Source organism: Cherax quadricarinatus, chromosome 12 (genome assembly GCF_038502225.1).
Source record: "Cherax quadricarinatus isolate ZL_2023a chromosome 12, ASM3850222v1, whole genome shotgun sequence".
NCBI classification, from domain to species: Eukaryota; Metazoa; Arthropoda; class Malacostraca; order Decapoda; family Parastacidae; genus Cherax; species Cherax quadricarinatus.
The window spans coordinates 37472855-37487690 of record NC_091303.1 but is presented as its reverse complement, the minus strand read 5'-3'; the positions used below and the strand labels follow the sequence as shown (position 1 = coordinate 37487690).

The window sequence follows — 14836 nt, the reverse complement described above, 5'->3', positions numbered from 1 at the left end:
CAGCTCCAGTCATCAAGTACTTACCACAGCTCCAGTCATCAAGAACTTACCACAGCTCCAGTCATCAAGAACTTACCACAGCTCCAGTCATCAAGAACTTACCACAGCTCCAGTCATCAAGAACTTACCACAGCTCCAGTCATCAAGTACTTACCACAGCTCCAGTCATCAAGTACTTACCACAGCTCCAGTCATCAAGAACTTACCACAGCTCCAGTCATCAAGTACTTACCACAGCTCCAGTCATCAAGTACTTACCACAGCTCCAGTCATCAAGTACTTACCACAGCTCCAGTCATTAAGTACTTACCACAGCTCCAGTCATCAAGTACTTACCACAGCTCCAGTCATCAAGTACTTACCACAGCTCCAGTCATCAAGTACTTACCACAGCTCCAGTCATCAAGTACTTACCACAGCTCCAGTCATCAAGTACTTACCACAGCTCCAGTCATTAAGTACTTATCACAGCTCCAGTCATCAAGTACTTACCACAGCTCCAGTCATCAAGTACTTACCACAGCTCCAGTCATCAAGTACTTACCACAGCTCCAGTCATCAAGTACTTACCACAGCTCCAGTCATCAAGTACTTACCACAGCTCCAGTCATCAAGTACTTACCACAGCTCCAGTCATTAAGTACTTACCACAGCTCCAGTCATCAAGTACTTACCACAGCTCCAGTCATCAAGAACTTACCACAGCTCCAGTCATCACTGATGCTGACATAACTCACCTGAATGTCTGGCAGCTACTGGTGACGACGATGACGACGACGATGATGAGAGTTGCGATGACCCCTGAGAACCATCCACGCCCCTGCTCCAGGCTGCCAGCCGCCCGCCCAGGGCACGGAGAGCCACGCCCATCCTCCTGGCCACGCCCGCAACCTCCCTCCCACCGGAGGCCTCGGTAGGGCTGGGTGGAGAGGAGGCAACATGCCCAGCAGAGCTGCCCCCAGAATCACTCTCCTGGAACTGTGGATTGATTGTCCTGGGGGAGGCTCGACCCCCCTCACCCGAGGCCTGGGTGTGGGCCAAGGTGTGGGCTAGTAGGGCGTTGGTGCCGTGCACTGGACACGTCGGGGATACGGTGGTGGGCAAGGGATTGGGGGGAGGATGGTAGGAATGGTGGGCAGGGCTGGAGGGGTCACTGCTAGTAGGGAAGGTGTCAGCCTGGCACGCACTGTGTGGCCGCTGAGTTGCGTTACAGAGGGCAGCCAGCTGGTCCAGTGCTGAGGAGAGTCGAGTAAGATCTCCAGCCCACCTGGTGTTAGTGTCCTCACCATCACGCCCACCACCCATACACCGTGATTCCTCCCGCCCATTCCCCGCCCACACATCCTCAAACCCCTCATCCTCTTCATCCTCGAAACCGGCAACATTTTCCTTGTCAGTGGGTGGCTGACTCCTTGCCCTAGGTGGGCGCAGGTAGCGGCTACTAGGACGCTTCACTGAACGGGGTGACCTACCCGCGGCCAGTGGGTTGTTAGGACGCTTTGGCGGCTGTAGTGAACCCAGCGGACCATTAAGCCGAGACTGGAACACTCCCCTCAGACTGTGGGCGGCGGCGACGCGAGCATGGGCGGGGGCGGGGCTGGAGGGTGCACGGAGGGGCGCCAGGGGGTCAGCTAGCAGGTCGAGGTGACTACGAATCTTGGGAGGCTGCAGGTTGAGTGCTCGTAGCGACTCACCGTGAGCACTCACACCTTCTTCCTTCATCACTACACTTATCCTACACTTATAGGTACACTTAAATATTACTAAGTTCAACACTTCAAGTGTACACACTGGCTGTTCACGTCTGGTAACACTTCTCGACGAAGCAAACGTGACAGCTGTAATCACTGGCTCTTGTACTGTATATTCTCCACTTAGCTAACCTCAGTCATACACAAGTTGTTAGGCTCAGAAAATTGCCCAATAGCACACGTCACTAAGTATTATGTGCCTGATGTCACTCCCTTAAAGATGTCACACAAGAATCTCGAAGAACTCGGCAGATACAGAGTGATGCTGCCCTGTATAAAGTTGTATGGGGGCGGCAGAGCACAGACCTGATGACTCCTGAAGGTGGGGAGGAACGAGTCCTGAGCTACGCCCCTGTGTGCTTATCCCCGCGCCTACAGGATGCGAATTCACAGGTCCGCCTGCCTACTGAGTACCTCTGTCACTACAACACAAAGAAACGATATTGTAAACACCCATACTTCGTCACACATGTTATATATTTTGACCTTATTTACAGTCATAAAACATAACATAATACTTGTACATGTAAAATGTAGCAGTAGTAGTGTTACTTAGAGAGCTTTGACCGCGTTGGTCACTTTATACTGCGTAGTGGACTCACGTCCACCTTCAGAGGAGCTCCACCAGATCCATAATCTTTGATATATTGTGCTAATGTATTCATGTTTGTGAGTTTTGAAATATATATATACTTTCGTTTTTCTTTCAACGCACCGGCCGTATCCCACCGAGGCGGGGTGGCCCAAAAGGAAAAACGAAAGTATATAATATATAATATATATATATATATATATATATATATATATATATATATATATATATATATATATGATGGGGTCCACCTCTGGTGTAAATTGTGGGACCCATAGCCTCGGAGAAGTGGATAAAAAGGCTTCAAGGAAAAATATTTGGATTTATTTCTATATTCATATATATATACATATATATATATATATATATATATATATATATATATATATATATATATATATATATCGAATCTCGAGTATATACCTTAGATAAGTTTCGAGTTTTTTTTTTTATTCCCGGAGCCTGGTCTTGGGGAACGCTCATCTTGTGCTTGCCTTGTCATCCACGCTGTTACTGTTGGCGGCCAGCTTGACCATATATCCATCACAGCAGATGAAGATACTAGTCCCGTTTTCGCTTGAAGACTTCTACACTTGTCCCAGCAATGTACCTGTTATCTTCTAATAAGATGTTGAACAGTTTGGGGCCACAGACGTTGATACAGTGTTCCCTTATTGTGCCCTCTGCACCCCTACTTTTCACTCCAGTATGTTGTTATGGCAGTGTGCAGATTTGGGACAAAGCAATCAAGTACTTTACAGATATATATTATCACATTTATCTCTCTCTCCGCTTCAGCAAGCATATATTTAGTACTTTAAGGCGTTTCCAGTAATTTAAACGCTTTACTGGCTATATGCTGGCCGTAACTGATATTTGTATCTCTTCCAGGTCTAATATTTCTCCTGCCCTGAACGGCGCCGTCAACAATGAACAATATTTTAATGAGAGAACACAAACAATTTGAAGTGTCACCACTGGCACTCATTAGTTCCCAGATATGTATGTATGTGCTGGTACAATGTTGTGATGAGCCAACTTCCACTTTACATTTGGTGTGGAGTTTTCCGGCCTTTCAAGACAGCTATCTAACTTACTATCACCCTCCCTGAGAGTGTGGTAGCCACAATAACACACCATCACCCTCCCTGAGAGTGTGGTAGCCACAATAACACACCATCACCCTCCCTGAGAGTGTGGTAGCCAAAATAACACACCATCACCCTCCCTGAGAGTGTGGTAGCCACAATAACACACCATCACCCTCCCTGAGAGTGTGGTAGCCACAATAACACACCATCACCCTCCCTGAGAGTGTGATAGCCACAATAACACACCATCACCCTCCCTGAGAGTGTGGTAGCCACAATAACACACCATCACCCTCCCTGAGAGTGTGGTAGCCACAATAACACACCATCACCCTCCCTGAGAGTGTGGTAGCCACAATAACACATCATCACCCTCCCTGAGAATGTGGTAGCCACAATAACACACCATCACCCTCCCTGAGAGTGTGGTAGCCACAATAACACACCATCACCCTCCCTGAGAGTGTGGTAGCCACAATAACACACCATCACCCTCCCTGAGAGTGTGGTAGCCACAATAACACACCATCACCCTCCCTGAGAGTGTGGTAGCCACAATAACACATCATCACCCTCCCTGAGAGTGTGGTAGCCACAATAACACACCATCACCCTCCCTGCGAGTGTGGTAGCCACAATAACACACCATCACCCTCCCTGAGAGTGTGGTAGCCACAATAACACACCATCACCCTCCCTGAGAGTGTGGTAGCCACAATAGCACACCATCACCCTCCCTGCGAGTGTGGTAGCCACAATAACATATCATCACCCTCCCTGAGAGTGTGGTAGCCACAATAACACACCATCACCCTCCCTGAGAATGTGGTAGCCAAAATAACACATCATCACCTTCCCTGAGAGTGTGGTAGCCACAATAACACACCATCACCGTCCCTGAGAGTGTGGTAGCCACAATAACACACCATCACCCTCCCTGAGAGTGTGGTAGCCACAATAACACACCATCACCCTCCCTGAGAGTGTGGTAGCCACAATAACACACCATCACCCTCCCTGAGAGTGTGGTAGCCACAATAACACACCATCACCCTCCCTGAGAGTGTGGTAGCCACAATAACACACCATCACCCTCCCTGAGAGTGTGGTAGCCACAATAACACACCATCACCCTCCCTGAGAGTGTGGTAGCCACAATAACACACCATCACTCTCCCTGCGAGTGTGGTAGCCACAATAACACACCATCACCCTCCCTGAGAGTGTGGTAGCCACAATAACACACCATCACCCTCCCTGCGAGTGTGGTAGCCACAATAACACACCATCACCCTCCCTGAGAGTGTGGTAGCCACAATAACACACCATCACCCTCCCTGAGAGTGTGGTAGCCACAATAACACACCATCACCCTCCCTGAGAGTGTGGTAGCCACAATAACACACCATCACCCTCCCTGAGAGTGTGGTAGCCACAATAACACACCATCACCCTCCCTGAGAGTGTGGTAGCCACAATAACACACCATCACCCTCCCTGAGAGTGTGGTAGCCACAATAACACACCATCACCCTCCCTGAGAGTGTGGTAGCCACAATAACACACCATCACCCTCCCTGAGAGTGTGGTAGCCACAATAACACACCATCACCCTCCCTGAGAGTGTGGTAGCCACAATAACACACCATCACCCTCCCTGAGAGTGTGGTAGCCACAATAACACACCATCACCCTCCCTGAGAGTGTGGTAGCCACAATAACACACCTTCACCCTCCCTGAGAGTGTGGTAGCCACAATAACACACCATCACCCTCCCTGAGAGTGTGGTAGCCACAATAACACACCATCACCCTCCCTGAGAGTGTGGTAGCCACAATAACACACCATCACCCTCCCTGAGAGTGTGGTAGCCACAATAACACACCATCACCCTCCCTGAGAGTGTGGTAGCCACAATAACACACCATCACCCTCCCTGAGAGTGTGGTAGCCACAATAACACACCATCACCCTCCCTGAGAGTGTGGTAGCCACAATAACACACCATCACCCTCCCTGAGAGTGTGGTAGCCACAATAACACACCATCACCCTCCCTGAGAGTGTGGTAGCCACAATAACACACCATCACCCTCCCTGAGAGAGTGGTAGCCACAATAACACACCATCACCCTCCCTGAGAGTGTGGTAGCCACAATAACACACCATCACCCTCCCTGAGAGTGTGGTAGCCACAATAACACACCATCACCCTCCCTGAGAGTGTGGTAGCCACAATAACACACCATCACCCTCCCTGAGAGAGTGGTAGCCACAATAACACACCGTGGTAGAACCATCTCGCCTGCCCGGTGGGTGACACTGGGCTGCACTGCTAACTTTCTCCAGCCACACACACTCCATAATACAATGTTTGCCGCGTAATTGTGTTGATGAGGTGGCAGATGTATCAGGGGCAGGTGGCCACCACTTTCCCTCACCACTAGCCTCAACAAGTAGTCACCCTCAGTCACCGCCACCTGATGAAGACTCGGTTCCTGGTGGGTCGTTATAGCCAGGCTTCATCTTTGTTTGGTCGTCATAGCGAGGCGGTACCTTGGCTTGGTTGTTACAACCAGGCCGCACCTTTGCTTGGTTGTTACAACCAGGCCGCACCTTTGCTTGGTCGTCACAGCCTGACTGCACCTTTGCTTGGTCGTCACAGCCTGGCTGCACCTTTGCTTGGTCGTCACAGCCTGGCTGCACCTTTGCTTGGTCGTCACAGCCAGGTTGCACCTTTGCTTGGTTGTTCAACAAGCCTGCACCTTTGCTTGGTCGTTACAGCCAGGCTGCACCTTTGCTTGGTCGTCACAGCCAGGCTGCACCTTTGCTTGGTCGTCACAGCCAGGCTGCACCTTTGCTTGGTCGTCATAGCCAGGCTGCACCTTTGCTTGGTCGTCACAGCCAGGTTGCACCTTTGCTTGGTTGTTCAACCAGCCTGCACCTTTGCTTGGTCGTTACAGCCAGGCTGCACCTTTGCTTGGTCGTCACAGCCAGGCTGCACCTTTGCTTGGTCGTCATAGCCAGGCTGCACCTTTGCTTGGTCGTCACAGCCAGGTTGCACCTTTGCTTGGTTGTTCAACCAGCCTGCACCTTTGCTTGGTCGTTACAGCCAGGCTGCACCTTTGCTTGGTCATTACACCCAGACATCTTTTTTACCACCCTTGTATATATTGGAATCACAACGTCGGTGTATTGTGTAAGTTATTCAAACATCATGATTTAACAAAACAGTAATAACATGACTGCAAACATTACTGAACGATTCTCTACTGATGGGTTCCCTCCCCCCACACTGTGATATTACTGAACAATTCTCTACTGATGGGTTCCCCCCCCACACTGTGATATTACTGAACAATTCTCTACTGATGGGTTCCCTCCCCCCACACTTTTATATTACTGAACAATTCTCTAATGATGGTTTCCCCCCCCCACACTGTGATATTACTGAACAATTCTCTACTGATGGGTTCCCCCCCCCACACTGTGATATTACTGAACAATTCTCTACTGATGGGTTCCCCCCCCCACCCTGTGATATTACTGAACAATTCTCTACTGATGGGTTCCCTCCCCCCACACTGTGATATTACTGAACAATTCTCTACTGATGGGTTCCCCCCCCACACTGTGATATTACTGAACAATTCTCTACTGATGGGTTCCCTCCCCCCACACTGTGATATTACTGAACAATTCTCTACTGATGGGTTCCCCCCCCCACACTGTGATATTACTGAACGATTCTCTACTGATGGGTTCCCCCCCCCACACTGTGATATTACTGAACGATTCTCTACTGATGGGTTCCCCCCCCCACACTGTGATATTACTGAACAATTCTCTACTGATGGGTTCCCCCCCCACACTGTGATATTACTGAACAATTCTCTACTGATGGGTTCCCCCCCCACACTGTGATATTACTGAACAATTCTCTACTGATGGGTTCCCTCCCCCCACACTGTGATATTACTGAACAATTCTCTACTGATGGGTTCCCCCCCCACACTGTGATATTACTGAACAATTCTCTACTGATGGGTTCCCCCCCCACACTGTGATATTACTGAACAATTCTCTACTGATGGGTTCCCTCCCCCCACACTGTGATATTACTGAACAATTCTCTACTGATGGGTTCCCCCCCCCCACACTGTGATATTACTGAACGATTCTCTACTGATGGGTTCCCCCCCCCACACTGTGATATTACTGAACGATTCTCTACTGATGGGTTCCCCCCCCCACACTGTGATATTACTGAACAATTCTCTACTGATGGGTTCCCCCCCCACACTGTGATATTACTGAACAATTCTCTACTGATGGGTTCCCCCCCCACACTGTGCTATTACTGAACAATTCTCTACTGATGGGTTCCCGCCCCCCACACTGTGATATTACTGAACAATTCTCTACTGATGGGTTCCCCCCCCCACACTGTGATATTACTGAACAATTCTCTACTGATGGGTTCCCCCCCCACACTGTGATATTACTGAACAATTCTCTACTGATGGGTTCCCCCCCCCACACTGTGATATTACTGAACGATTCTCTACTGATGGGTTCCCCCCCCACACTGTGATATTACTGAACGATTCTCTACTGATGGGTTCCCCCCCCCCACACTGTGATATTACTGAACGATTCTCTACTGATGGGTTCCCCCCCCACACTGTGATATTACTGAACGATTCTCTACTGATGGGTTCCCCCCCCCCCACACTGTGATATTACTGAACGATTCTCTACTGATGGGTTCCCCCCTCCCACACTGTGATATTACTGAACGATTCTCTACTGATGGGTTCCCCCCCCCACACTGTGATATTACTGAACAATTCTCTACTGATGGGTTCCCCCCCCACACTGTGATATTACTGAACGATTCTCTACTGATGGGTTCCCCCCCCCCCACACTGTGATATTACTGAACAATTCTCTACGGATGGGTCCCCACCCCCCACACTGTGATATTACTGAACGATTCTCTACTGATGGGTTCCCCCCCCCCACACTGTGATATTACTGAACGATTCTCTACTGATGGGTTCCCCCCTCCCACACTGTGATATTAATGAACGATTCTCTACTGATGGGTTCCCCCCCCCCACACTGTGATATTACTGAACGATTCTCTACTGATGGGTTCCCCCCCCCACACTGTGTTATTACTGAACAATTCTCTACTGATGGGTTCCCCCCCCACACTGTGATATTACTGAACGATTCTCTACTGATGGGTTCCCCCCCCCACACTGTGATATTACTGAACAATTCTCTACTGATGGGTTCCCCCCCCCCACACTGTGATATTACTGAACGATTCTCTACTGATGGGTTCCCCCCCCACACTGTGATATTACTGAACAATTCTCTACTGATGGGTTCCCCCCTCCCACACTGTGATATTACTGAACGATTCTCTACTGATGGGTTCCCCCCCCCACACTGTGATATTACTGAACGATTCTCTACTGATGGGTTCCCCCCCCACACTGTGATATTACTGAACGATTCTCTACTGATGGGTTCCCCCCCCACACTGTGATATTACTGAACAATTCTCTACTGATGGGTTCCCCCCCCCCACACTGTGATATTACTGAACGATTCTCTACTGATGGGTTCCCCCCCCCCACACTGTGATATTACTGAACTATTCTCTACTGATGGGTTCCCCCCCCACACTGTGATATTACTGAACGATTCTCTACTGATGGGTTCCCCCCCCCACACTGTGATATTACTGAACAATTCTCTACTGATGGGTTCCCCCCCCACACTGTGATATTACTGAACGATTCTCTACTGATGGGTTCCCCCCCCCCACACTGTGATATTACTGAACGATTCTCTACTGATGGGTTCCCCCCCCACACTGTGATATTACTGAACGATTCTCTACTGATGGGTTCCCCCCCCACACTGTGATATTACTGAACGATTCTCTACTGATGGGTTCCCCCCCCCCCCCACACTGTGATATTACTGAACGATTCTCTACTGATGGGTTCCCCCCCCCACACGGGGATATTACTGAACGATTCTCTACTGATGGGTTCACCCCCCCCACACTGTGATATTACTGAACGATTCTCTACTGATGGGTTCCCCCCCCCCCCACACTGTGATATTACTGAACGATTCTCTACTGATGGGTTCCCCCCCCCACACTGTGATTTATTGAAGCTTCATTTAACGCATTAACATCATTTCTTATAAATGACACACGTTAGCAACGCTCGAATATCTTTATTGCCAATAAAGATATCCAAGTGTTGCTAATGTGTCATATTCATCAACTTGTCGGTATTCTCTACCAGCAATAAAATTATAATTATCAGCTGTTATTACTTTCTGACACTAACACCTGCAGGAGAAATTTTTAAAGGAACAAGAACGATTTATTTTTGTCGTTTAGGGTAGATTGATTTTAGATTTTGGCGCCGAAGTGGCTATTTTATTGTGCACCCAATATCCATCCTGGGGGAGGGTAGTGCAACAGCATATGAATATACAAAAGGCTTAGGAACTAGGCCCCAAAAGGCTCTACGGGAGTACGTCTGGATTTACATCTACAGTTGATTTATCTGTAACAAGCAAATTTACGAAATTTGTTTAATATGTACGGCAGATGGATTTTCGGTTTCCTAACACACACAACACAAAAAGTAGTAGTAAACAGAGCAAGATCCAGCATCAGCGAGGTCAAGAGTTCAGCGCCCCAAGGTACTGTCCTGGTACCTCTGCTGTTTCTCATCCTCATAGCAGACATAGACAAAAACACCCGGCACACTTTTGTATCATCATTTGCAGATGACACTAAAATAAGCATGAAAGTCAGTTCGGTAGAGGGCACTGAAAAAAGTACAGGAAGACATAAACATGGTTTTCCAGTGGGCAGTGGAGAACAACATGACGTTCAATAGTGATAAGTTCCAGCTGCTTAGGTATGGAAAGAATGAAGAACTCAAAAGGAACACTATATACAGAACTCAAGGTCACCAAATAGAACGAAATGAACACGTAAAAGACCTGGGAATAATTGTGTCAGCTGATTTTTCTTTTAAAGACCATAACAAGACAAAGATCACGACAGCCAGGAAGATGACTGGGTGGGTATTGAGAACTTTCAAAACAAGGGAAACAATGCCGATGGTGACACTCTTCAAATCGCTAGTGCTCCCTCCCTCAGAATATTGTTCAGTGTTGACGTGTCCGTTCAAAGCTGGAGAAATATCAGAGCTGGAACAAATACAAAGATCGTTTACGGCTCACACTGAGCCAGTAAAGCACCTTAATTACTGGGAACACCTGCAAGTCTTGAACATATACTCACTTGAGCGGAGGAGAGAGAGATACATGATAATATATATCTGGAAAGTACTCGAAGGCCTGGTCCCAAATCTGCACACTGCCGTAACAACATACTGGAGTGAGAGATATGGGAGGAAGTTTAAAATAAAGCCAGTGAGGAGTTGGGATGCGGTGGGGACAATAAGGGAACATCCGGGGTCCCAGACTATTCAACATCTTACCAGAAGATATCAAAAACACGGCTGGAACAAGTGTAGAAGCCTTCAAAAGGAAACTGGACAAGTATCTTCACCAGGTGCCAGATCAACCAGGTTGTGATGGATATATGGGGCAGCGGGCCTCCAGTAGCAACAGCCTGGTTTACCCGGCAAGCACCGGACGAGAAACTCTTGAAATTCTTCAAAGGTATCAAAGGTAAGATATCTTGGCGTATCACATAAATATTATCTCTATATTTCTCAATAAATGAATTATTAAGCACTTAGTATTCAAGATAGTGACCATAGGGTTGGCCACATTTGGTTTGATCATCTGTGTCTGCCAAACTGTCACAAGTACTTGTAACCAAGCCCAAGCCTGGCTACTACATCAGTCAAATTGTTCACATTGCAAGTTGCTCCATAAACGTACTTATCTACGTTCATGTTATCATAGCGGGATCTACCATCGCTTCCAACTGCATTCCTATAACATTTAGTTTCATTATTTACTTCTCTCCTAATATGATCCCTAATGCTAGACACACATACACCTAAATTACATTCTAATTTTTCTTAGGAAAGGTGAAAAAGAGAATAAATGATTGTAGCCAGGATTGGTAATGTGTATATGTGTCAGGCTGGTGTAGCAACTCCAAGAGAAGAAAGATTATGTAAGGAGTGTGTTCAGCAGGTAGCTGAGGTGTCAAATACTTGGGCTGTAATGTACTGCTTCTATATGGGGTTATGTTCATTCAGTGTCATATTCATGGCGCCCTGCAGTGGTCACTCGGTGTCACCATTATACCTGGAGTGGGTTTCTGGGGTCAACGCCCCCGCGGCCCGATCTGTGACAATGTCTAGCGGTGGATCAGGGCCTGATCAACCAGGCTGTTACTGCTGGCTGCACATAAACTGACGTGCGAACCACAGCCCGGCTGGTTAGGTACTGACTTTAGGTGCCTGTCCAGCCCCTTCTTGAAGACAGCCAGGGGTCTATTGGTAATCCCCCTTATGAATACTGGGAGGCAGGTGAACAGTCTTGAGCCCCTGACACTTACTGTGTTGTTTCTTAGCGTACTGGTTTTCACTGGGAAAATGTTGCACCGCCTGCCGAGTCTTTTGCTTTCGCAGGGAGTGATTTTCGTGCATAAATTTGGCACTAATCCCTCTAGGATTTTCCTAGTGTACATTATGTATCTATTTCGCCTGCATTCCAGGGAATACAGGTCAAGGAGCTTCAACCGTTCGCAGTAATTTAGGTGTTTTATTGTACTTGTGTCCCGTGAAGGTTCTCTGTACATTCTCCAGATCAATAATTTCACCTGCCTTTAGGGCGCCATTAGAGTACAGCAATATTCCAGCCTAGAGAGAAGCGATTTGAAGAGAAATCATGGGCTTGGCATCCCTAGTTTTGAAGGTTCTCATTATCCATCCTATCATTTTCTAGCAGATGCGATACATTGTTGTGGTCTTTGAAAGTGAGATCCTCTGACATTATCACTCCCAGGTCCTTCACATTAGTTTTTCGCTCTACTGTGTGATTGGAATTTGTTTTATTCTCTTCATTGAATTTCATATTGTTTCTGCGGCCCATTAAAGATCTGGCTGATGTCTGCTTGGAGTCTCGCAGTGTCTTCGATGGAGGAGGACACTGTCATTCAAACTCGGGTGTCATCCACAAAGGAAGAAATGATGCCGTGTCTTACATCTCTGTCTATGTCAGATATGAGGATGAGCAACAGGATGGGGGCGAGTATTGAACTAACTTTTCCCATTATTCCTTTATCGTGCATTTTGTGTGCTACTGCACCGTGATCCACTTGTCGAAAGCTTTAGCAAAGTCTGTGTATACTACATCTGCATTTTGTTTGTCCTCTGGAGCATCCAAGACCTTGTAATAGTGATCCAATAGTCGGGACAGGCAGGAGCGACCTGCTTTAAACCCGTGTTGCTCTGGATTGTATAAGTGATGGGTATCTAGATGGTGACGATCTTGCTTCTTAGAACACTTTCAAAGATCTTTATGATATGGGATTTTATAGCTATTGGTCTGTAATTCTTTGCTATTACTCTACTGCCTCCTCTGCGGAGTGGGGCTATGTCTGTTGTTTTAATTGACTGTGGAATGACCCATGTGTCCATACTCCCTCTTCAGAGAATGCTGAAGGCACGTGACAGGGGCTTCTTGCAATTCTTGATGAACACGGAGTTCCACGAGTCTGGGCCTGGGGTAGAGTGCATGGGCATGTCATTTATTGACTTTTCGAAGTCATGTGGTATTGGCATAATTCTGAGTCTCAGTCATAAAAAATTAAGTTAGGTTGTGGACTCTTTAGTCTGGTTAGCGGCTCACTAAACACAGTCATGCTGGGCCTTACTGTCATCTGTGTAGGTCCCATTTTGTCTAACCCGGAGTCCAATACTGGATACTGTTTTAGTTTTAGATATGCCATAAGAAAAGAAATATTCTGGGTTTCTTTCAATTTCATTTATGGCTTCTAGTTCCTCCTGAGTTTCTTGTCTCCTGTATGATTCCTTAAGCTTAAGTTCGATATCTGCCATTTCTCTGCCAAGTGCCTCCCTTCGTATTTCAGAGATACTGGCCCCTTTCAGCAGCTGTGATTCTTCACCTTCGCCTGTACAGGGAGTCTCTTTCTAGTTTTTATCTTCTCTTCCTTTTTCTTAAAGGAATATGCCTTGAAAATACGTCAAGTGCCACAGAGTTAATCTTTCTAGGCAGAGGTTCGGATCCAGTGGTCACTCACAGTGTCAGGAGTCATACTTTCTTCACATTACATAGTGTCGGAGTCACAACACACTTATTATTATTCCTGCTCAGTGAAGACACCACACTCGGCTCACCACAGCCACCATACAGTGCTCGCTCTCACTACAACCTTCATCATTACACAAACAGTTGTGTCACAGGTGTTTCACAGTTGTGTCACAGGTATTTGACAGGTGTGTCACGTGTGTTTCACAGGTGTCACATGTGTATCACATGTGTCACATGTGTCACAGGTGTGTCACAGGTAACTGTGGGGAATGCACTATGAGAGACTAAAGGAACTGAACCTGACAATCTTGGAGGAGAGGAACACGAGGTGTGATATACTACCTTACATTTTTTTAATGAGGAAATGATAGTGATAGAATGTCTGAATTACGATGACCAGGATAAACCTTCGATGTACTTTTGATGGATTTTGAGAGTATCCCAGCCTTGGGCCAGGCTTGTCTGGTGCTTGTTTGGTGCTTGTCTGGTGTTTGCCTGCCTGCTTCTGGCGGCCCACTGACCCACATATCTATCACAACTTGGTTGATCCGGCACTTGGCGGAGGAACGTGTCTAGTTTCCTCTTAAAGATGTCTATACTTGTTCCAGCAGTGTTTCTGATATCAGGTAAGATGTAAAAAGGTCTCACACCACGGTGTTGATATAATGTTCTCTCACTGTGCATACGGCGCCCCTACCTTTCATTATGTTTATTCTACATATTCTCCGATATCCCTCAGGTTAGGTTAGGTAAGATTTGGCAGGAAACAAGACAAATGTTTCCTGGAACTTTTGGTCAAATGACCAAAAGTTCCAGCGGCGGGTTATCATATGAATAAGAAACGCGCCAGGAAACACTTGTCTTGTTTCCTGACAAATCTTACCTAACCTAACCTAACCTGAGAGATATGGGAGAATATGTAGGAGCCAGGAGCTGAGTCTCGATCCCCGCAAACACAACTCAGTACGAAACCCAGTGAATACAAACATATGTAAACACACACACACACACACACACACACACACACACACACACACACACACACACACACACACACATCATACAGCAATACCAATACAGTAATACCATATACAGAG

At 47.2% G+C, this 14836-nt stretch overlaps 1 protein-coding gene across 2 annotated transcripts in view; it reads right to left on the bottom strand.

Annotated features, from left to right (window-relative positions):
* Positions 1–650: 650 nt before the first annotated feature.
* The window catches only part of LOC128686679 (uncharacterized), a 71443-nt gene continuing 57257 nt past the window's right edge, over positions 651–14836 (bottom strand). For both annotated transcript variants that reach the window (XM_053773709.2, XM_070084309.1), the window contains exon 2: positions 651–2173. In XM_053773709.2, the coding sequence (XP_053629684.2) occupies positions 715–1722 (1008 nt within the window). In that variant the 5' untranslated portion in view covers positions 1723–2173 and the 3' untranslated portion in view covers positions 651–714. The remainder of the gene's footprint in view (positions 2174–14836) is intronic.